The sequence below is a fragment of the Rhincodon typus genome, chromosome 38 (genome assembly GCF_021869965.1).
Source record: "Rhincodon typus isolate 14 chromosome 38, sRhiTyp1.1, whole genome shotgun sequence".
In the NCBI taxonomy this organism is placed as follows: domain Eukaryota; kingdom Metazoa; phylum Chordata; class Chondrichthyes; order Orectolobiformes; family Rhincodontidae; genus Rhincodon; species Rhincodon typus.
This window is the reverse complement of record NC_063369.1, coordinates 9,494,593-9,517,719: the sequence shown is the minus strand read 5'-3', so window position 1 is coordinate 9,517,719 and position 23,127 is coordinate 9,494,593. Positions and strand designations below refer to the sequence as shown.

The following is a 23,127-nucleotide window of genomic DNA, read 5'->3' as shown; positions in this document are numbered from 1 at the left end:
CTGATTGGTAGTACTGCATGAGGGGAGAGTGCTGATTGGTTGGTAAGTAGACTGTGATTGGTAACAGCATGGCCATGAAGAACGCACCAGTTAATGATGATTGAAAGTTAGCTGCAAGGCTTTGTTTAAATTTGAAACTAGATGGGGTGACTCTGATTGGTCAAGCAATTACCCTGAGAAACGAACTGTCACCTGAAAAGGGGTTGAATTGAAAGTATAAAGAAAATATAAAGGTGCCTGTTGTTGAACATTTACATGACACCGGGTGGCTGCCATCCTAAAGATCATTTGAGTGCACTTTGATCTTCAAGTACTTTTGACTGGATTGCTGGGGGTAATTGTTAAATTTTAGCTCTTTGCCAGCACAGCAGCTTAGGAACATTAATTACCTCTTTACGCCGTAGGCCATGTTAAGTAAATTGTCCAGCCTGTGAAAGAGAAGGAGACGGAAGGAAGGGTGGATGTTAGTATGTATGAAACAGTAGTCTTTATTTGAAGAGAGAGAAAGAGTGACAGCGAGAAAGACGAAAGACAGCACAGCAGATATACAGCATCAGGTACATATCACAACATATAACGAAACAATTCCAACCACACCCTCTCCAGCAATATGGGATTAACATGACTGCTGAATTTACATGGCACAGAAAGGACTGTCTGAGTTTGGTTGTACCACTGCACTAGAGTGTGTAACAGAAAAATTGCCTCGCTGACGATAACTTGCCAAATTACTTCTTCTCAACTGCAGGTGTCTATTTTCTCACAAACAAAGATTGGATTTAAAAGGAAGAAACAAGTTTAATTTTGTATCAGCTTGGGCTCGATATTGTAGTTGGTGCAACATCTGAGTATACCTCACTTACATTCAGATGCAGGATAAGTCAAGAGTTCAGTGTCTAACCCATTCTCCTCACCTCCATGAGAAGCAGAATCGACAGCAAGGAAACAAAATCATATCTAAAGTAGATGCCAGATTCCTAATTGTTTTGCTTTAAGTGCTGTGAAAAGCAGGGCTATAGTGCGCAGAGAGTCTGTCATCTCATTCCATGCTGCATCTTCAGGGTGTGGGTGTCATGGGTGTACCCAATGTTTGTTGCATATCCCTAATTACTCTTGAATGGTGGAGAGGAGTGCCTCCTTCACCAGCTGTTGATTTGTCTGGGTCCTGTAGAGGGCAGTGTAGAGTCAAACCTATTGATATTGGAACTGGAGTCATCTACAGGTTTACCTCCCTAAAAGGCTTCACTGTTAGCAACTTATTTCCCAATTTTCTTTTTCTTACAAATACAATTCATATTCTCAAGCTATTGTGATCTGAGCTCAAGTCCGCTGGATTATTAACGTCTATGTTGGCACTATGTCTTCTGTACGTTGGCGCAATGTTTTTGGTATGTTTCTGAATGTTGGCACTGGGCCACGTGAAGGTCTCCCTTTCTCAACCTCTCCCCTCACCTGAGGTATGGTGACCCTCACGTTAAACCACCACACCAGTTGTCTCTCTGTCTCTCATGAGCGAGCAGCACTATGCTCTGGTAGGACAATGGCGAATTTGCCTTCAGCTTTACTAGGCCACATGCATTTTGTCTGGGTTTAACTGACTACACTGCACAGTATTTTTCCCTTTGTATTGAGCAGTTGATATGGGCAGAGTTGGTCGCAGTCCACTAAGAAACACATATCTCTGAAGATGTCAATCTATAGTGTTCTTGTAGAACAGTGTTAAGCTTAAGAATTTTCTGAAAAATCAATGAGGATTTACTGATGGAAGCAGCTGCTCTCCTTGTGTGAATTGGCACAGTTATTGTTCATAAAATCACAGCGTCATATAGCACAGAAACAGGCCCTTCAGCCCACCAAAACTAAACTAACAACTACCAAACACCAATCCCATTTACCTTCCCCGGTCCATTGTTGTTGCGTACTTTATGTGTTTAATTTGCCTCAGAGCAACAAAGTGATGACACTAGCGTCTTAAGTATGCAGGAATTTTTTTTTAACAGAGGTTTATACATTGTTTGAAAATGTCTGCATCACACTTCCAGCGGCTTTCTGTAGAGTCTGCTCATTTATCTCAGAGTCCTTATCCAGTTCCTAACCAACCGGGCATGGTGAGCATCAATAGTCAACAGACCTTAGACTGTGATAAAAGGAGTCCTGAAGTTGAAGCTTTTCATTGGAATACCCTCAGGCATGGGAGCAGAAGTTGGCCATTCAGCCCATGGAGCCTGCTCCACCATTCAATGAGATCATGGCTGATCTGGTATTCCTCAGCTCATTTTCCTGCCTTTTTCCCTATCCAGACCAGGATGCAAGGAACTGACTTCATTAGAGAAACACGATACTCTACAGAATGAGGAAAGGGTGCTGATTGGTTGAGCCATAATTGGCATGGGGATGCAATAAGAACAGTGAGCTGCCAATCTTAATTCTCAGGCTAGACTCCCTAACCAATCAGAACTTCATAGAATCCCTTCAGTGTGGAAGCAGGCTATTCCACCTATCTCGTCCACACCACTGACCATCTGCAGAGCATCCATCCAGACCCGTTACCCACTAACCCCCCCCCCAACCTTACTCCCTGTAATCCTGCATTTCCCATGATTAATCCACCTCACCTACACATCCCTGGGTAATTTTATCCTGGCCAATCCACCTAATCTGTTGGAAGAAACCAGAGCACCCGGAGGAAACCCTCGCAGACATGGGCAGAATGTGCAAAAACTACCACACAGCCAATCGCCCGAGGCTGGAATCTATGCTGGGTCCCTGGCACTGTGAGCCACTGTGCTGCCCTGCACCTACCTGCCTGGTCTGAAAATTGAGACAAAAAAGACAATTTCACATTTACATTTCATTTGCTAAACATTGTCTGTCCACTTAACCTATTTATATCCCATTGTAGCCTCCTTAGTGTCCTCTCAACCAGCTAATTTCCTGCCTTTCTTTGTGTCATCAACAATTTTAATTACCACATCTTAGATCCCTTCATCCAAGCTATTAATATCAATTGTACAAAGTATAGGCTCAGCACTGATTCTCATGCCACACCACATATTATATCTTGCCAAAGTGAAAATGAACCAATGATGTCTATATTGTTTCCTATTGGCCAGCTAACCTTCCATCTGTGTTCATATATTACTCGCTATACCTCAAGCTTTCATTTTCTCCAAAATGCCTTCTGGGAATATAAATACACGACATTCACTGGTTCCCCGTTATCCACCTCACATGTTACTTCTTCAAAGTACTTGAATAAATTTGTTAAACATGATTTTCCTTTCACAAAACCATGTTGACTCTGCCTGATTATCTCAAATTTACCTAAGTGCTCTGTTAAATGTCTTTAACGATTGATTCTAACATTTTCATATGGCAGATATTAGGCCTGTAGATTCCTGCTTTCAGTCTCCCTCTTTCCTTTTTTAATAAAAGAAGTGACTTTCGCCATTTTCCAAAACACCCCCGAACCTAGGGAATTTTGGAAAATCAAATTCGATGCATCAACTGCTTCGCTGTCCGTTTCTTTTATGAGACTGCGAAATGTAGTCTTCAATGGATAAATGGGAAACAAATCCAGTTGTCCCTGAGTGCAGTGACGTTCTGAATCTTTAAGGAGGTTGAAGAGCTTAAATTCAACAAGTTTGGAATGAAGACAGTGGTGACGTAGATAAGTGAACATGAGACATTAGAGTTGAAGGTAAGCTCAGAGGCTTGGCAGCGACTTCATTGCCCTAAAGGCAAGACATGGTGAAAACCCTAAACTGTTACTATTACTGGAGTGACTGCACAGAGGCTGGCACCAAATCACTCTTTATTTACTTGTGCACAGTACACTGGCTGTGCCCAGTCAGCTTGGATTCAGTCTCCTGAACTGAGGAGATTCTAATCTCCTGGTTATATTGGTCAGCCAAGGCTTTCATGATTGGCCCAGGTTAACAACCCTAATCAACAACCTTGTTCCAATCACTACAATTATAAAACCCGAAACGGCACAAAATTCCATGACGTTGGATTCCTACTGGAGTCGTTGACTTCCAAAGAAATGGCTCTCTGTTGTTAGCTGTTCAGGGAGTGGAAAACTTCCATCAAGAGATTCTGACTGCGATCAAAATATTTGAGCAGTGAAAACATGCTCATATCAAGTCCTGGTTAGCCCTTCAGTTTTTATTTTGAGGCCAAATTTGTTCAAAGTGATTTACCTCAAAACGATGTTCCAAATGCTGTTAAAATGCCAAGACTTCTAGTGTTCAGAATGCAAGGTTCTAAGGCTCTGGGCCATCCAAGTCAATTCAGCAGTCATGGGTCTACATGTCACTCTCTAACCTGGCCCTGGTGCGTGATGACAAATCTGGTTGCCTGTGCCAATCTGACAGAAGGAGACCTATAATGCACAGGGCCATGTTGGACAGGGCCAGCAAAAGCAAGCAGGAGTCAATCATGGCGTCTTACCTGAATCGCTGTGCCTGGTGATGCAGGGGACCAGGGTACCGCCGGCTCGTGGACTGGTACAGCTGAGAGAGCAGTGCCTGGCCAGTCTTTTGACTGGGGTTGTTTGCGAATTTCACTGTGATAGGCTCAGTTGCCCCTAGGGGTTTCTGTCCATTCAGCCCCTTGATTGCTTCCTCTGCCTCTATCCTCTTGTCAAATCGAATGAAGCCAACCCCTCGAGAGACGCCTGATTGGGAAAAGGCAGAAAGTTGACGGTGTCACAGTTGAGAAACGGTCTACAGTTCACATTACCTGAGACACTCACTATCATGTACTCACTTAGATTGAAATACTTCTTTAAACACATTCCAATTTATTTCTCTTCCCCCTTGCCTCTCTCTTTGTCTTGCTTTAGACTTGAAATACAGAAGGTGTGCTGCACTGTCAGAGGGGCCCACTTTCAGAGGAGATTTTAAATCTAGGCCCTGGTTGTGATCCAGTATTCAAAGATGTGTTTTCCCCACGATCTACTGGTAATATTTATCACTTAATGTTACTGATACAGGTAAAATAAAAACAAAATACAGCCAGGCACCAGAGATCTAACACAAACAAACAGAAATTGCTGCAGAATCTCAGCAAATCTGCAGAGAGAGACTGTTTTGAGTCAGAAATGATTCTTCCTCAGGAGAAGATTATTCTTCATATTGGACTCGAAATGACAACTCTGTTTCTCTCTCTCTCTCTCCACAGATCTGTCTCCAGCACTTTCTGTCTTAATTTTTACCAATACAGGTGACACAGTCATAGAATCATAGAGCTGTACAGCTCAGAAACAGACCCTTCGGTCCAACTCATCCATGCTGACTAAATATCCTAAATAAATCTAGTCCCATTTGCCAACATTTGGCCCATATCCCTCTAAACCCTTCCCATAAATATACCCATGCAGATGCCTTTTAAATGTTGTAATTGTACCAGCCTCCAGCACTTCCTCTGGCAGCTCATTGTTATATTGTGGCTTGTGGGAGCTTGCTGTGCTGAAATTTGCTGCTGCCTTTCTGACATTACATTACAGAGTAGCTAAAGTCCTTTGGGAGTTCTCCAACTCTCAGTTTTGCTGAGGTATTATTTCATGACCACCTATTACCCTCCCAGTCAACCTCCGTGCCTGAGTTCAAAGCATGATGGTCGCTTGACTACGTAGGATGTGGCAGATGAGGTAAATTTATCATTCAATGGACGTTCCCATTTTTCCATGATCTATTAGGATTCACTTGATGGATGAGGCGTGGGACCCTAGGTTGATGTTACCCTCTCTATCCCCATCTGCAGCATCTCTACCACTCAAAGATTGAGCTGTCTAACCAGGCAATAAGGACCGAGAAGAGCTGCTACTGACCTACAGTTAAGGTTTCTCACAGAGGTGGCAATACATAAAGATATATGATGTTAAATTTGTTGTACATCCATTCAGAGGATGAGGGCATCGCTGACTCGGCCATTTATTGCCCATCCCTAACTGCCCAGGGGGCAATTAATCACATTGCTGTAGGTCTGGAGTCACATGTAGACCAGAGCAGGTAAGGACATTAGTCCTCCCCTAAAGGAGGATCATAAAGTAAATGGGTTTTTCCTGACAATCAGTTCATGGTCATCGTTAGATGCTTGATACCAGATTTGTTTCTTATTTGAATTCACATTCCAGCATTCGAACGCAGATCCCCAGAACATTATTAAAAAAATGAAAAAACTGCGGACGCTGTTGATCAAAACCAAAAACAGAAGTTGCTGGAAAAGCTCAGTGGGTCTGGCAGCATCTGTGGAGAGAAGTCAGTGTTAATGTTTCGGGTTGAGTGACTCTGCTCAGCATAGTGTCACTCGATCTGAAATGTTAGCCCTGATTTCTCTCCTCAGGTGCTGCCAGACTCACTGAGCTTTTCCAGCAACTTTAGCTTTCGTCCCCAGAACATTACCTGGGTCTCTGGATTAACAGGCGAGCAATAATACCATGAGGCCATCACCTCCCCACTGGCTAGTGGCATTGCGTCAGATACATTAACAAAGTAAGTTTCTGGCTCTCAAGCAGGTGGGGAGGATGTGAGGTGGTCTCGGATTACCCTGAAGTGACCTAGGCCCACAGGCACTCTGAAATCTGATAGATCCTAGGTAATCCCAATTGAAAATCTAGTGACTCCATCTCTTGAACAGTGGAACCAGGGGTCGTGTGTTGAACAATCTAACCTCGCTGGGTCACATGACTGGATTTTTTGCTGAGTCCCACTGATTCTGATGGCATTTGAAAGTGGCCAAATACTTTTTTCAGATGAAGGACTGGGTGTGGGGGAGCAAGCTAACCTGACTGGCTGTTTTGAGGTATTTATCTCCCAATCCCATGCAATGTTCATGGAAAGCTTTTGTGGGGGATGGGGTCTTGTCCTTGACTTGTGGTTCAGGGTCCCTCTGCGGACCCGTGTACCATTATCCAGATTTCTCTCGGAGAAAAGTAAATATCTTCCCCCTCACACCCCTCTCCCCGAATGTCTACTTCCTCTGAGCCCTCACATTGTCCATGCAAACTCATGCCCCGTCCCATGCTCAGGATGCACACAACCGACACCAACATCATGTCTCAAAACATATACTCAGAAATGTTCTTTGAAAAGAAACCGTTGTTGCTACAAGCCTACGAAAATGTCAATCAGACAGACTATGAAAGTTTGAAAGCTTCGAAAATCTTCACACCTCTTATTCTCACCCAAGTAAACATTGAGACGTTGGCAAAGGAGACCACAAAAAGGCCAATTTATCATATCCTCTTAAAGGTGTCAATCAAGCAAAGCTAACAATTTATTTCAGCAACGGAGATTCCTGATGAGCTAATGGTCTCGGCTAAAGGTGTAAAATGAGGAAGGTGGAAAATCAGGTGCCAAGGGGAATGGCTGAGGAGTTTGGGCAGTAGGTGGTATTGAGTTGGCATGAAGGATACAAGTGACCATGGTGAGTTGGGTAGAAGGGGAGGTGGTGTGAGGGCTAGAGGGTCAAACTGTTTTTATGACTGGGATGACATCGCTGAGAACAGAGAAGGTCCTAACCAGCCCAACACTTTGGCAGCATGGGATCAATTTCTGGTGTTGGAGGGTCCAACTCTGTCTCACCTCTGCCCAAACCTCCCACACTCTCCCGTCCTAAAGTTTGAATAGATGTATCACACTGAGGTGGGTCCAACAGTACAGAAAATTTCCTTGATAGTGAAAATCCAGCCCTAGGGTCATTGTGGCACTTAAGGAGGCCATCTGGCCCATCGAGGCCATGCCAACCATATCACTGCTTATACATTGTCTTAAATGTGAGGTGTTGCATTTTGGTAAGGCAAATCAAGGCTGGATTTATACACTTAATGGTAGGGTCCTGGGGAGTGTTGCCGAACAAAGAGATCTTGGAGTGCAGGTTCATAGTTCCTTGAAAGTGGAGTCACAGGTAGACAGAGTAGTGAAGAAAGTATTTGGTATGCTTGCCTTTATTGGTCAGGGCATTGAGTATAGGAGTTGGGAGGTCATGTTGTGTCTGTCTAGGACATTGGCAAGGCCATTTTTGGAACACTGCGTGCAATTCCAGGCTCCCTGCTATAAGAAAGATGTTGTTAAACTTGACAGGGTTCAGAAAAGATTTACCAGGATATTGCCAGAGTTGGAGGGTTTGAGCTATAGGGAGATGCTGAATAGGCTGGGGCTTTTTTCCCTGGACCGTCGGAGGCTGCGGGGTGAACTGACAGAAGTTTATGAAATCATGAGGGTCGCAGATAGGGTGAACAGCAAAGGATTTTTCCCAGTTTAGGGGAGTCCAAAACTAGAGGGCATAGTTTTAAAGTGAGAAATTTTAAAGAGACTGAAGGGGCAATTTTTTCACACAGAGGATGGTGCATGTATAGAATGAGCTGCCAGAGGAAGTGGAGGAGGCTGGTACAATTACAACATTTAAAAGGCATCTGGATGGGCACATGAATAGGAAGGGTTTAGAGGGATATGGGCCAAATGCTGGCAAATGGGACTAGATGAATTTAGGATATCTGGTCAGCATGGATGAGTTGGACTGAAGGGTGAGTTTCTGTGCTGTACAGCTCTAGGACTCTACTCTTTTGAATGTTGGCAAGGTTTTATTGCCCAGATTCAAGAGTTCCAGTTGGCCAGCAAGACTTTCTGAAGGCTTCTGTGAGACCCCAGTCCCGTGTAGCTCTGTGCATGGTAAATGTGACATTTGTTAAACTCAATATATGGTGTTGGCCTTTGCCTTGACTGGATCTCATTCAGGGTATTAAAGATTGCCACTTCCAATCCTACTGCTCCAGGGTTGAGAGGGGACTGTTGATTTTGATTCAATATTGAAACTTCTTCTTTATTTCTGGTTAGATTGGTGCATTCCACCTTGAAAGGAGGTGACTGGCAGAGGACTGCACACCAGGGATATATGTCAAGCTAAACATGTCACACATGATGGTCCAGGTTCAAACCAATGAAAGGTAAATATGTTTAGTTCTTCAAATAAGGAACAATCAAATGTTGGACTCAATCACAGGGCAGAGGAGTGAAAAGGGCTTGGAAGGATTTGACAACATTGCAATGATTCAGAAGTTGATAGGCAAGGATACCAACTCAATTTTACTTGCGATCTTCCAATAGTTGATGATAAAGTATTTTTTCACTGTGATGGTAGTCTAGATACAATTAAACACATTTGGAAATGACACATTTGAAACTTTTCACCTGGCTCTCACCAGGACAATTCACAAGACTATCAATTTAAGGGGAAGCCAACATTTCTACACTCACACAATATAAATGTTTGTTTCTCTTTAAATTAGTCATTCTTGCAAATGGTCCTGATGAGTGCAGATGAAAAGCTTTGGGCAAATGTGCCTTTTCTGTGCATGCTAAACAACTTGTTGAGTTTGATGAAGGAATTTTTTTTTCTTTGAACTACGCTAAAAAGAATGGGATTGGCAGAATGAACGTGATCCATACCTGATCAGAGCAATCCAATGTTGTGGATAGATAAGCCCGGTCTGCAGGCTCATTGATCTATCAAGCTGTCGTTAGTCCCTGACCATCGACTGGTGGAGGGTAGAAGCTGGGTCTTACCTGTAACTTGGTCGACGAGGATGCGTGAGGTGATGATTCTGCCATATTGTGAAAAGAGTTGCTCCATCTCTTTCTGGCTCATGGTCTTGGGAAGCCCACTGACGTAGAGATTGGCATCTCGAATGGAGGCAGAGCTGGGCCGGGCATATGAGACCTGGAACATGGAAATGGTGACACTCAAAACGTAGCCGTCTCAAATATTTTCATGGAAGAAGGGGAAAGGGTGGAATTTTCTTGCTCCTGGTCTTCTATTGAGAATGGTGCTTTCATTTATGGGGATAATAAGATAGACAGTGAGTCCTGGATTCTGATTATCACATGGATCATGTCAGCGATCAAGATGCAGAATCCTTTAATGGCTAAGTGGAACTGGTTCGGAGTTGATTGAGAGCAGTTGATGGTTATTGGACTTTGTATTTAAGAGTTGTGTTCTCCCCTCCATCTGAGGGCAGCATGGTGGCTCAGTGGTTAGCACTGCTGCCTCACAACACCAGGGACCTGGGTTTGATTCCACTGTCGGATGACTGTGTGGAGTTTGCATATTTTTCCTGTATCTGCATGGGTTTCCTCCAAGTGCTCTGGTTTCCTCCCACAGTCCAAAGATATGCTGGTTAGGTGAATTGGCCAATTGCACGTAGTGTCCAGGGATGTGCAGGCTAGGTGGAAATGCAGAGGCTGGGGAATAGGGTAGGAGGCAGGTTTAGGCGGAATGCTGTTCGGAGGATCGGTGAAACTTGATGGGCCGAATGGTCTGCTTCCACACTGTAGGGATTCTAAGATTCCATTTTGATTTAGCCCCTTCCCTTTCTCCCTATCTCCCTCTCACTTTGATGGTTTGCATTGATCTTAATCAGCTTCGCATGTAAATATTTGATTGGCTGCACTGATAGAGGTTAATAGTTAAAAACAGGAAAAAAGTCACGGTGATTTGCTGGTGGGAAAGTCACTCAGTTGTGTGTGATAGCACTTCCAGATATATAGAGTAAAGAAAAAGAGTTCGATTCTCCCCTTTCAACTCCATTTTGATTTAGTCCCTTCCTGTTCTCCCTAAATCTCCCTCACCTTTGACAGATTGCATTGGGGTTTGTGATTAATTGTTCGATTAGCGACACATTGGGTTAATAAGAAAAAGAAAACCACACTGATTTGGTATTGGGGAGCAAGAAGCGTTCAATTGTGTGTGGTAGCACTCCTGGGTATAAAAGAAAGAGTTGGGGTCTGGAATTAGAAACTTGAGTGATTAACCAGTGGTGATTAATAAATTAAAAAAAAAACACGGTGATTTGATGATAGAGAAAAGAAAGCAATCAGTTGCCTGTAGCAGCAATTCCGAAGTGGAGTGCTTTACCTCACCTCTCAACTCCATCCTGATTTAACCCTCTCCCCCTTCCCCATACCTCTCCCTCAGCTTTAGTGGTTCCCATTGCCCTTAAAGGGCTTTGCCTGTTAATTGTGTGATTGCAAGCATGGGCCATTTACTGACGGTGTGTAATAAATGAAAGAAAATACCAGGGGGTGATTTGGTTGTGGGGAAAACAAGATGCTCGGTGGTGTGTAAGAACAATTCTGGACAGAGAAAAACAGAGTTGGGTTCTAACAGGTACAGGGATGTGATTCCTGCTTCGGGACTCGTTTTGATACCTGAGAGGTTCTGTGTTCGAATCCCGGACAGGCCCTGATTCTTTAACCTTGGTTCGGGGCTACTGTGATGCGGTGGTAGTGTCCCCACCTCTCGACCAGGAGGCACAGGTTCAAGTTCTACCTGCACCAGACGTGTGTGGTCGCAACTCTGAACACGTTGATCAGAAAATAAGAATTGGGTCCTTCTCTTGGTGCCTTGAGAGAGAGAGGTGATAGGCTGAAGTGCACTATGTCCCCCTTGACTACATTTTCAATTGAACACCCTCCCCCTTCCTCTCTTCTTCACCTTCATCGTTATTGTTACTGTTGCACTGCTCCTGGTGTCTGTTTTAATTTGTTAACTCGCTAGTCGGTTTACGTTATGTATAAAAAATGAATTGGGTTCTTTGGGCCTACTCCTAGGCCTGGCAAAAGTATGTACTAATGGGTCCAAGCAAGTACACATGACGGGATCTTAATTCCCCAAATGCTTGTCCCTCTTTCGTAGATGGCGAGGGAGCAACAGTGCCCACAGGTACCCTCGAAGCTTTTCAGGATTGATGGGCACCAAAGGGGCTGGGATGGATTTTGTCCACTTTCCCTCCTCCCCACAGAACTATTTTTGATTTTGAGACTCTTGCTTCCTCCTCTTGCTTTTTTTTCAGTTTCTTTGGCGTTTGGTTATTGTTTGAGCGGAACAGCATGTGATATTGGTTTATTTGAATTTTGGCTCATTTTAAACAGAGAAACCAAAAGAACTGAGTTTGCCCTTAGTGGTGCATTGGCTTTAGAGCAGAGAGAAAGGTGGAACCTGGTGTTTGTGTTAATCTGTAAGCTTTTGCTGCCTAATTCAAACACACGGGTATTGGTCTGTGAACCAGAGCATATCATGGTTTGGTTGTTCTTGCCTTTAACTGTACCTGAAGATTGCAACTACTCTTGATCTCAGTACCTGCAATGGATGATTAAACTTTTTATTGCTGAAAAGAGAGAGGTTGCTTTACATCATGTGCTCTTCAGGACAAAAGCAAGAATGTCAATTTTTCAAATAGTCACAATTTAAATGAAGGAGAGAAGGGTACTAATTGGTTGGCAGGTTGGTTTTGATTGGACAAGGCATTAGCATGAAGAAAACAAAGTCCAGCCTTTAACTCCTGCCATATAAATTGTTACATGAGGGTTTGAAATTTGGTGTTCATGCATTTGTCCTGTTGAATGCAAGGCAAAAAGCGTCAGCAACCTGTCTCTCTTATCATCAATACACTGACTTCTGTTACATTTAGATTTCCTGAACCCACGGAGTGCTGTCATTTTAGGCCGTGGGTTGGTGGGAGCAGCAAATGTGGAAGGAAGAGCAATTTATGTCTGATATCCAGAGGTTCTGCACACGAAAAGTCATCAACACTTGGAACTGACTTCAGTCTGGGCTATGGTGAGACAGCATGTTATTTTAGGAACTGATCTTGTTTGCTACACAAGGGCATGTACGTATGGCTCTTGTCAGCTATTTCCAGTGTCATGGGAATATTGCATCCGTTCCTCCCTTTGATTAGGCCTTAACAGCTTTGGAGGCCAACTTTGACAATGCTTTTAAACAAACCTGAGAGCCACTTGAATGTTTAGAACCCCTGAAGTGTGGGAGGAGGCCATTCGATCCATCAAGGTCTGCACCAACCCTCCAAAGAACATCTCACCCTATGCCCCATATCCGCACATTTCCCATGGCTAATCCATCTAGTCTGCACATCCCTGGACAACTTAGCATTGGGCAATCCACCTAAGCCTGCACATCTTTGAACTGCGGGAGGAAACCCACGCACACAAAGGGAGAACACACAAACTGCACACAGATAGTGACCCGAGGCTGGAATTGAACCCAGGTCCCTAGCACTGTGAGGCAGCGGTGCTAACCACTGAGCCACCAAGCAGCTAACCAACTGAAAGCTGCTGACTCCTCTGCTCCATTTTAAAAGAGCTAAATTGAGATGAAAGCCTCGCGTTCTGTGATGGCGCGCTGAAGAAAGGAGGAGGTGAGTGTCTCGCTTTTCGCTGGGTGCTCCCGATCCTGTTCAAACAAGCCATTAATTGCCAGCTACACAGAACAGATTGTGTAGCAGAGTCCTGCTGTAATGACCTACCCATAATCCCTCTCGCATTCACTACACAAGCCATTGCCATCCCAGGAGAATGCTGCAGCTAATTTTACTCCAGTAATGATGCAGTTCCTCCATCTGTCAGACAAACAGCCTTTTAAAGGGGAGCTTGCCTCATCCAGCACACATGAAAGACAAGCAAAGGCCCATGCTATGAACTCAGGCAGTCATTACAGCTGCACCCCCATGGGATGAGGTACAAAATGTTTCGTAAATTAACCTTAAGGGAACTACATCTCCATGGCAACCTCCGACACACGAACGTCTTCGCTCGCTGTCAAAGATTTGGCCCCCGCGTCTTTTCTCATTTAGAAAAAGAAAAATTAAACGAGAACTGAAGCACAATGGTTTCTGAAAATAATTTTTTTTATCAGGGGCGGGGAGGGGTCTGGCTGCGTTGGGGATGGGAAGGACGGGCAGGGTAGGTGAAAATCCACCTTGCATGAGATGTCAGCCATTTGTGTGTGTTTGTGTTCAGCCTCTCTCCTTGTGAGTTAAAGTGTGTGTGTGACTGTGTGTGTGTGTGTGTGTGTGTGAGCGTGTGAGTGAGTGAGTGTGTGAGTGAGTGTGTGTGTGTGTCTGAGTGTGTGCATGTGTGTGAGAGAGAGTGTGAGCGTGTGTGTGTGAATGTGTGTGTATGAATGTGTGTATGTGTGTGAGAGAGAGTGTGAGCATGTGTGTGTGAGCGTGTGTGTGTGTGTGTGTTTGTGTAAGTGTGTGTGTTTGTGTAAGTGTGTGTGTGTGTGTGAGAGGGTGTGTGTGACTGTGCGCGTGTATGTGTGAGAGAGAGGGTGTGTGTGACTGTGAGCGTGTATGTGTGAGAGAGAGGATGCATGTGACTATGAGTGTGTGTGAGTGTGTGTGTCTTTATCTGTGTAAGTCTTCCTCCTCTTATTTTCTCATTGTCTTTCAAGGCAAGAAAACATCAGTGAGTTTGTGATTAGCTGTTATCATATTCACACAAATTGATGTCTCATCTTTGGTAGCTGAATGTCTGCGATCATGCCTAAGTTGCTCTGAGATCAAGTGGACAAGGGTTAAAATGAATGATGCTCAAAGTATCTTTGCCTCATGTTTCCTTGTTCTGACTCACCTTGTCATCTCTCCCCTTGTCCTCTCTCCCCTTGTCCTCTCTCCCCTTGTCCTCTCTCCCCTTGATCTCTCCCATTGATCTCTCCCATTGATCTCTTTCCTCTGTCTCTTCTCGGTCTCTCTCCTTGATCTCTCTCCTTGATCTCTCGCCTTGATCTCTCCCCTCGATCTCTCCCCTCGATCTCTCCCTTTTGCTCTCCTGGTTCTTGTTTGTCAAAATTTCCCTGGAATCTTTTTGCACTGTTGCAATCCTCGTCAGCCTTGAAAATCCAGCACATACCACCCGCTGGACACATGTCCCTCTGTTCCTTAAGGCCTGAGCATCCTCTTTCACTCTGTCGGTACTGTGCCTGTCCCTGGAGGTCTGACACTGCAGTAATAGAGCCCCTGCCTAGAGGCCAGAAACCCTTGGTTCATGGCCCTATGCTAGGTCTTGTTGGATACACAAAGGCAGCCTGTGAATTTTACCCCCACTGTTGCTCAGAGGAGGGGCACAAGGAAAAAGTGGATGTGTTTGAGAAGATCTCCCTCCCTTAGAATTCCTTGCATGATCTTCCCCATTGCCCAGTGCATGCCATGATTACAAAAGCACATATAGACACCCTATCACCCCTCTCTTAAAGCTGCTGTGCCAATATTGGCTATGGGCTCAGTGGGTAGCACTTCCACCTCAGAGTTGGAAGGTTGTGGGTTCAAGCCCTGGTCTGGGACCTAGTTCAGGCTGGGTACTCCTAAATCTGCATTGAGGGAATGCTGGTCTGTTGGGCAAGATGGTCAGCCAGTGTGCCCCCTGGTGGTTGCCCAGATTGTGAATTCCACAACCAACACCTTAAAAGCAGATTAGGTAGTCATTTATCTCATTGCTGCTTTGTGGGAGCTTACTGTGCACATTGGAGGTTATGTTTTCTACATTATAATGGAAACCGCAGCCAACAGTAAGTCAAAGGTTGCAAACAAATGTGAGACCTCCTGAAGTTGTGAAAGGCACTTTAGGAACAGGAGCAGGCCATTAGGTTCCTCAGGCCTTTTCTACCACTCAATGAGATCATGGCTGATAGAGTCACAGAGTCATTCAGCATGGCAACGGACCCTTCGGCACAACTTGTCCGTATCGACCAAGTTTCCCAAACTGAACTAGTCCCATTTGCCTGCCTTTGGCCCATATCCCACCAAAACTTTCTTATCCATGTACCTATCCAAACATCTATTAAATGTTGTAACACTTCCTGTCTCTACCACTTCATTCCACACATTAACCACTCTCTGTGTGGAACAGTTGCCCCTCAGGTCCCTTCTCTCCTCTCATTTTAAAAATATGCCCTCTAGTTTTGAGCTCATCTGCCTTTGCTATTCACCTTGTCTATGCTCTTTGTGATTTTATAAACCTCTATATGGTCACCCTACAACCTCCTACATTCCAGGGGAAAAGAAAAGTCCCAGCCTATCCGGCCTCTCTTTATAACTCAAACCCTCCTCTCCCAGGAACATCCTTGTAAATCTTTTCTGCACCCTCTCCAATTTAATAATATCCTTCCTATAACAGGGTGACCAGAACAATACACTGTACTCCAAAAGTGGCCTCACCAACGTCCTGTACTACCACAACATGACTTCCCAACTCTTATACTCAAAGGTCTGAGCAATGAAGGCAAGTGTGCCAAGCAGCTTCTTTACCACCTTGTCTACCCGTGACTCAACTTTCAAAGAACTATGTACCTGAGCCCTTCGGTCTCTCTGTTCAACAACACTGCCCAGGGCCCTAACATTAATTGTATAAGCCCTGCCCTTGTTTGTTTTACCAAAATGCAACACCTCGCATTTATCCAAATCAAACTCCAACTGCCACTCCTCAGCCCATTAGCCTAATTGATCAAGATCCCGTTCTAATTTTAAATAACCTTCTTCACTGTCAATTGTACCTGCCTTTGGCTCATTTCCCTTAATATCTTAGCTTCACAAAAATGTATCTATCTCAGATTTAAAATTAACAACTAATTGAGCATTGAGTGCTCTTAGAGTTCCAAACTTCTACCACCCTTTTGTGTGTAGAAGTGCTTCCTAACATCTCTCCTGAATAATCTGACCTGAATTCTCAGTCTATGCCCCTTAATTCTAGAATCCCCAACCAGCGGAAATAGTTTATCTTCATCTACCTTGTCTTTTCCTGTTAATATAGGAAACAGACCCTTCGGTCCAACCAGTCCATGTTGACCATGTTCCCAATCAAAGATAGTCCCACCTGCCTGCATTTGGCCCACATCCCTCCAAACCTTTCCTATTCATATACTTATCCAAATATCTTTTAAATGTTGTAACTGTACTTCCACACCAATTTCTCTGGCAGTTCATTCCACATGTGAATAACTCTCTGTGTAGAATATTCGCCCCTCATGTCCTTTTTAAATCTTTCCCCTCTCACCTTAAAAATATACCCACTAGTTTCGAAATCCCCCATCCTAGAGAAAAGACCCTTGTCTTTAATTTTATCAATGCCCCTCATGATTTTATAAACCTCCTGTGCTCCAGTGAAAAAAGTCCCAGCCTATCCAGCCTCTCCTTATAACTCAAACACCTCAGTCCCAGCAATATCATGGTAAATCTTTTCTGAAATATCTTGAAGACTTCGATCACATCACTCTTTAACCTTCTACATTCTAGAGAAAACAGGTCTAATTTGTATAATCTCTCCTCATTACTTAACCCCTCAAGTCCAGATATCGTTCTCGTAAATTTAATGCTGTACTCCCTCCAAGACCAATATATCCTTGCTAAGGTGTTGTTTTTGTTTTATTTATTCACAGGATGTAGGCATCGCTGGCTAGGCCAACATTTATTGCCCAGAGGGCAGTTAAGAGTCAACCCCATGACTTATATTTTTGCCAGATCAGCACATTTTGTGCACTTTTCCCTTCTCGCATCAGAGAAAGGATGTAAAGAAAACATAATGTAACTCACAGAAGTATCTCCCGGGCCAAGATGCCACCCAGAAGGGTCAGCTACCCATGTGCATGAGGTTGTAATTAAGTGGCACTAGGAGTCTGGAATGCTCTGACGGTGTGTAGGGAGGGGAGGGGATGGTTTCCCATCTGGTGCTCGGGGAGGCTAATTGCGAAGCTGATTCACTTCAGGGATGACACCATCCCTGAGAGCAGAGAAATGGGATTTGATACACCAAGAACTGAAATACACACCAGCCATTTAGAGTTATTCATGATTGGATAATTTGTGGCTTGCTTTCTCACATGTGGGCAAGAACATATGTGAAATGGGGGACACTTAACAGCTTTCGGAGAACAATAGCCTTGTGTTGAAAAGCCTGTCTGTTCCCAATTTGGCCCGGACTTTGCCAGGATTAGGCTAAATCACCAAATCCAGCCTATCCCTTTGACAAGAAAGAAGACCTCGCTTGATTTGTAACGTAAACCTCACTGTTGTTTGAGGAAGGCAGCTTATTTCCTGTTAAATAAAGGTAAATGTTTTCATTTAGATGGCACCTTTCAGCTCTTTTGGTGTTGGAGTCGCTGCTGCAATGTAGGTAGCCAATTTGCACACAGCGAGCTCCCACAGAGTCTAAAGAAAATGACAATGTTTTTCTCCCCCCGGTGATGAAATAAAACAAAGAACTGCAGTTGGAGGAGATCTGAAACAAACAGAAACAGAAATTGCTGGAGAAACTCAATGGAGTTGGAGAGAAAGAGAAACAGAGTTAACGTTTCGGGTCCAGTACGACACCTCTTCAGTTCTGACTCGAAATGGTAACTCTGATTTTTTCTCCCCGTAGACCTGCTGAGTTTTTCCAGCACTTTCTCTTTCTGTTTGTTTTTTTCTTGCTGTTGGTTAAGGTTTGGGTGCAGGAAGTAGCAGCAGGAGATGGTCTTTTTGGAGACATCGCTGCCTTTGAATCAATCTTTTGCCTTCCCGCAATATCCTCCGCACTCCTTGATGCCATCAATGCCCTGAAATCTGTCAATCTTTGTCTTGAACATATTCGATGACTTTTCCTCCACAGCCCTCTGGGGCAGAGAATTCCAAAGATTTACCACCCTCTGAGGGAAGAAATTTCTCCTCATCTCAGTCACAAATGGCCTGCCCCTTATTCCGAAAGGATGGCTCCTGGTTCTAGTCTGGCTCACACCCAAGTTAGTAAATCTAGTCTTCCCCATTCCCTTAGTCATTGGCTCCATACATTCTCTGTGATCTCACCGAAGGGGGTGCAAAGGAGATCCACCAGGATGTGGCCTGGGATGGAGTATCTTAGCTAACTCTTTGGAGTAGAAAGGAGGTTGACAGGGTACCTGTCAGAGGTGTGTAAGGTTACTAGGAGCATGGACAGGTTGGATAGGAAACAGCTGCTCCCCTTTGTTGAAGGGTCAGTAACAAAGGGGCGGAAGTTGAGGGTGAAAAGCTTTGGGGAGAGGAGGTGGGATTTGAGGAAAAATGTCTTCCCCAAGGAGGTGGTGGGCATGTATCATGCGCTGTCTGGGAGGGTACTCGGGGTAGGAACTTCATAACCTTTAAAAAGCACTTGGATGAACACGAGAAGTTATATAACATCCAAGGCTATGGGCCTAGTGTTGGAAAGTGGGACTGGTATAGATTTTGTGTGATAGAAACTCAATGGATCAAACAGCATCTTCTGTGCTGTATGATTCTATGATTCATTACACACACCTACACATACCTTGACTTTCTTTTGGCCATCTTTCACTTCAGCCTGATTTCTTTACTCTCTACATTCCCCAGTACGTTTACAACTCTTCATTCTTGAAAGGATGAGCTCAGAGTCTGAGTGACCTTTTCTTCATCTTCAGATCATTCAAAAACTCTTCTGCCCATATCTGAACTCCCAGCAAGCCCCACTCACCCAGCATTACTGAGCTTGTGAACCTACGCTGATCCCCCAGTCCTGCAATGCCTCCCTAACTCCATGTTTTGTTTTCTTGTGTGGGTGTGGCTGATCTTGGTTTAGGTGTAGGAAATAGGAGCAGGAGAAGACCACTTGGCCCCTTCTCTGCCCCACTGCCCCTCTGGGCTCTGCATTTCTCCGAGTTGCTGCATACGTGTATTGGAGGTCAGTTAGCTCAGTTGCAATGCACAGTGATGCCAACAGTTCAATTTCCGCACTGGCTGGAGTTACCATGAAGACTTCACCTTCTCAACATCTCCCCTCGCCTGAGGCGTAGTGACTCTCACTTTAGACCACCACCAGTCACCTCTGTACAATGAAAGAGCAGCCCTATTGTCCATTAGGGCCATGGTGACTTTATCTTCATCGCTGTCTGCCTATCTGGCTTCAAGCGACTTTCTGACTCCCACTTTCTGGGAAATCTCTCCAAATCTTCTTCCATTTCCACCCTCCACCACTTCATTGAAAGATGCCCCTCAAAGACTATTTGGCCACCGTGCGCAACATTCCTGTGAAGCGCCTTGGGATGTTTCATTATGTCAAAAGGCGCTATACAAAGGCAGGCAGGTTGAAGTTATTGCTCTGGGTTCGACATGCAGCGACTGTGGTTGTGTTGCATGATAAACATTCACTTCCCGACTTGCTCCTGGTGTTCAGGGATCACCAGGCAGTGGTCAAGAGTAGGAACTCTGGCTGATACTCCATCACTGCCTGCTTCTTCTCTAGCTTGTGCTGGGACTAACTGTAACCCAACACCATTCCAGCAAGAAACTTTGAAAGTTTCTTCTTCGCCCACACCAAGGGAAGATTTTCCAAAACCTGACCGTGCTAAACCTTTGCCAATTTTGAAGTGGACAACCCATTTTTTTTTCTCTCAGGCGACCTTCTGGAACCTATCATATATGATTTCTTTTTTGTGTGGCACATTCAGGGGATTGGTAAAGTGGCACCTCACCAGCGGCCTGTGGCGGTCTCGCAGCCCAGCATGGACTTCCTGCCTCACGGCGATTCCAGAGCGGTCTCCCGGCCTAGAGGTGTAACCTGGTGTGGAAGGACTGAACTTTTTTATTTCTCTATTTTCTTATTTATTCCTACGATCTGTAATGGTGGACTTTTTATTTCTTTGTTTTCCCCCCCTAAGAAATTGTACCTAGGTACCTTGTATCTAAGATTTTTTATTCATTCATTCATGGGATGAGGGTGTCTCTGGCTAGGGCAGCATTTATTGCCCATCCCTAATTGCCCAGAGGGCAGTTAAGAGTCAGTCACATTGTTGTGGGTCTGGAGTCACATGTAGGCCAGACCAGGTAAGGACAGCAGTTTCCTTCCGTAAAGGGCATTAGTGAACCAGATGGGTTTTTCCTGACAATTGGTAATGGATTCACAGTCGTCATTAGACTCTTAATTCCAGATATTTTATTGAATTCAAATTGCACCATCTGCCATGGCTGGATTTGAACCTGGGTTCCCCAGAACATTATCTGGGTCTCTGGTTTAACAGTCCAGTGATAATATCGCTAGGCCATCACCTCCCCACTAAGTAGCAACTTGTAAACTTTTCACCGTACCCATGTGAGTACATGTGACAATAAAGTCAATTCAAGCTGATATTTCCTAAACTATTTCCAGTCCTCCTCTCTATTCGGTCTGCAGTTTACCTCCTGCCTTACGAGCAGGTGAAAGGTTTTTAGCTCTGAAACCTGTTCTGTTATTCAATGAGATTGTGACTCACCTGTATCTGAATTTTACCAATCAGTCTTGGTTTCCCCAGTCCATCAGTACCCTTTGCATAAGACACTGCACAATCAGAGGGTCACCCTTATGAAACAGCAGTCAACTCATGGACCCCAGCTGCCTTCTTAAATAGTTCATGAAGATCACAAGGCACTGTTCAAAAAATTAGCTTGGCCCTTTATCTCATTCCTATGGGGTAGAACGGTGGCTCAGTGGCTAGCACTGCTGCCTCACAGCACCAGGGACCTGCGTTTAACTCCACCCTCTGGCGACTGTGTGTGGAGTTTGCACATTCTCCCCGTGTCTGCGTGGGTTTCCTCCCACAGTCCAAAGATGTGCAGGTTAGGAGGATTGGCCGTGCTAAATTGCTCATGGTGGTAAGGGATATGCAGCCTGGGTGGGTTACAGGGCTAGGATAGGGGGTGTGTGGATCTGAGTGGGGTTTTCTTTGGAGGACTGGCGTGGCCAAATAGCCTGCTTCCACACTGTAGGGATTCTACTTATGGGATCGTACGATGCCCACATTTGTCTTCTGTGATATTATAACAAAGACGGTGCTTCAAAACAAACCCCATCAGCAATAAATAGCTTTGGGATGTTCTGAGGATGTGAATGGTGCCATGCAGATGCAAACTCACACCACACTTCTCATTCCCAAAAAGCCCTTACAAGCTCCACTGGCTTCCCACTCCGACCCTATAAATCACTTTGTGCGAAGCTTTTCGGGCAGAAACCTTTTTAAAAGCAGCAAGAGATGTTTGGAATCAAAACTGCAGACTGTCGAACACAAATCCCTTTTCCTTGTAGACTCCCTCCGATGGAAAATGTGCCTCAAGTGGATGCAGTGCACGTCAGATTTGGGGGGCGGGGGGGAAGGGTGAAATACTTGCTCACGGTAGGCGCTACATAAATGCGAGGCGCGTTCTTTTCCTTGTACGGGGCAGCACTGACCCTGTGGGGGCTCATGGGCGAACGCAGGATGACGGGAGGTGGAACCTGTTCCCACCAAAGTTTGGTGTGGCTGATAGCACAGGAGCGTAGCATAGCCCAGTTGGGCCAAATGGCCTCTCCTGTGTTGTTTAGTGCAATGCATTGTGCAGAGGTGCTGCTTCAGACAGCATCTCATCCTTTGCAGCACGATGCCAGTCAGATTATTTTTTGATAAATGTTGGAACAGGTCATACAATTGCCTGACCCCCACCCATTCCCTAATAGTGAACTAAAAAGCAATACAGAAGGAAATCTGGAGCTGCTGTGTTTGCTTTGAGAGCTCACTGAAGATCAGTGGCGTTTGCTTCAAACCTTTTCTATTTTTTTTCCCCCAAAATAGCACAGGACCAGATTCTTCCATCTCCTGCGACTGCATTATAAATAGACACATGTGTGGCTGTTTTTTTTCCCTCTCACAGCATCCGCTGTCATCAGATTTGATGTGTAATTCCTCGGAGAATTTATGCTTCTTGTTTTCCGAGCTGAGAATTATTACCTCGGGCGCAGGGCTGTAGTTACGGTCACCGCGCTCCCCCACCCGGGTTATCAGCAACATTTCTGCATCCGAAATGTTCCTTACGGGGGTGAGTGTCCGCGATGAGTGGTTATCGGGGATGTACTGGAGATCTGATGGGTTAGTCCACTCCTGCGCCCACTCCCTGTCCCACTGTAAGGTGGTAACAGTGCCTGATGAGGGCAGCCCACTGGAGGGTAAAACTGTATGGGAAGGGGTACTATACCCATCCCTTTGCTATACCCAAAACCTTTTTATACCCCCACCTTTCCGACAGCCCCACCTTTCCCATAGCCCCACCTTTCCTACAGCCCCACCTTTCCTACAGTCCCACCTTTCCCATAGCCCCACCTTTCCTACAGCCCCACCTTTCCCATAGCCATGCCTTTCCTATACCCTCACCTTTCCTATACCCTCGCCATTCCTATACCCCCATCTTTCCTACAGCCCCATCTTTCCTACAGCTCCATCTTTCCTACACCCTCACCTTTCCTACAGCCCTACCTTTCCTATAGCCATGCCTTTCCTACAGCCTCACCTTTCCTACAG

General features: G+C 44.9%; 1 protein-coding gene and 1 long non-coding RNA gene across 2 annotated transcripts in view; one reads left to right on the top strand and one right to left on the bottom strand.

The window, feature by feature from the left end:
* Positions 1–23,127, bottom strand: part of LOC109923221 (ELAV-like protein 3) — a 77,694-nt gene that overhangs the window by 27,280 nt on the left and 27,287 nt on the right. Inside the window, exons 2-3 of the mRNA XM_048618109.1 lie at positions 9,570–9,723; positions 4,453–4,678 (exon numbers count right to left, since the gene is read on the bottom strand). Coding sequence (XP_048474066.1) covers positions 4,453–4,678; positions 9,570–9,651 — 308 coding nt within the window. The 5' untranslated portion in view covers positions 9,652–9,723. The remainder of the gene's footprint in view (positions 1–4,452; positions 4,679–9,569; positions 9,724–23,127) is intronic.
* The window catches only part of LOC125487266, a 33,382-nt gene continuing 19,093 nt past the window's right edge, over positions 8,839–23,127 (top strand). Inside the window, exon 1 of the long non-coding RNA XR_007265760.1 lies at positions 8,839–8,950. This is a non-coding gene — a long non-coding RNA (uncharacterized LOC125487266). The remainder of the gene's footprint in view (positions 8,951–23,127) is intronic.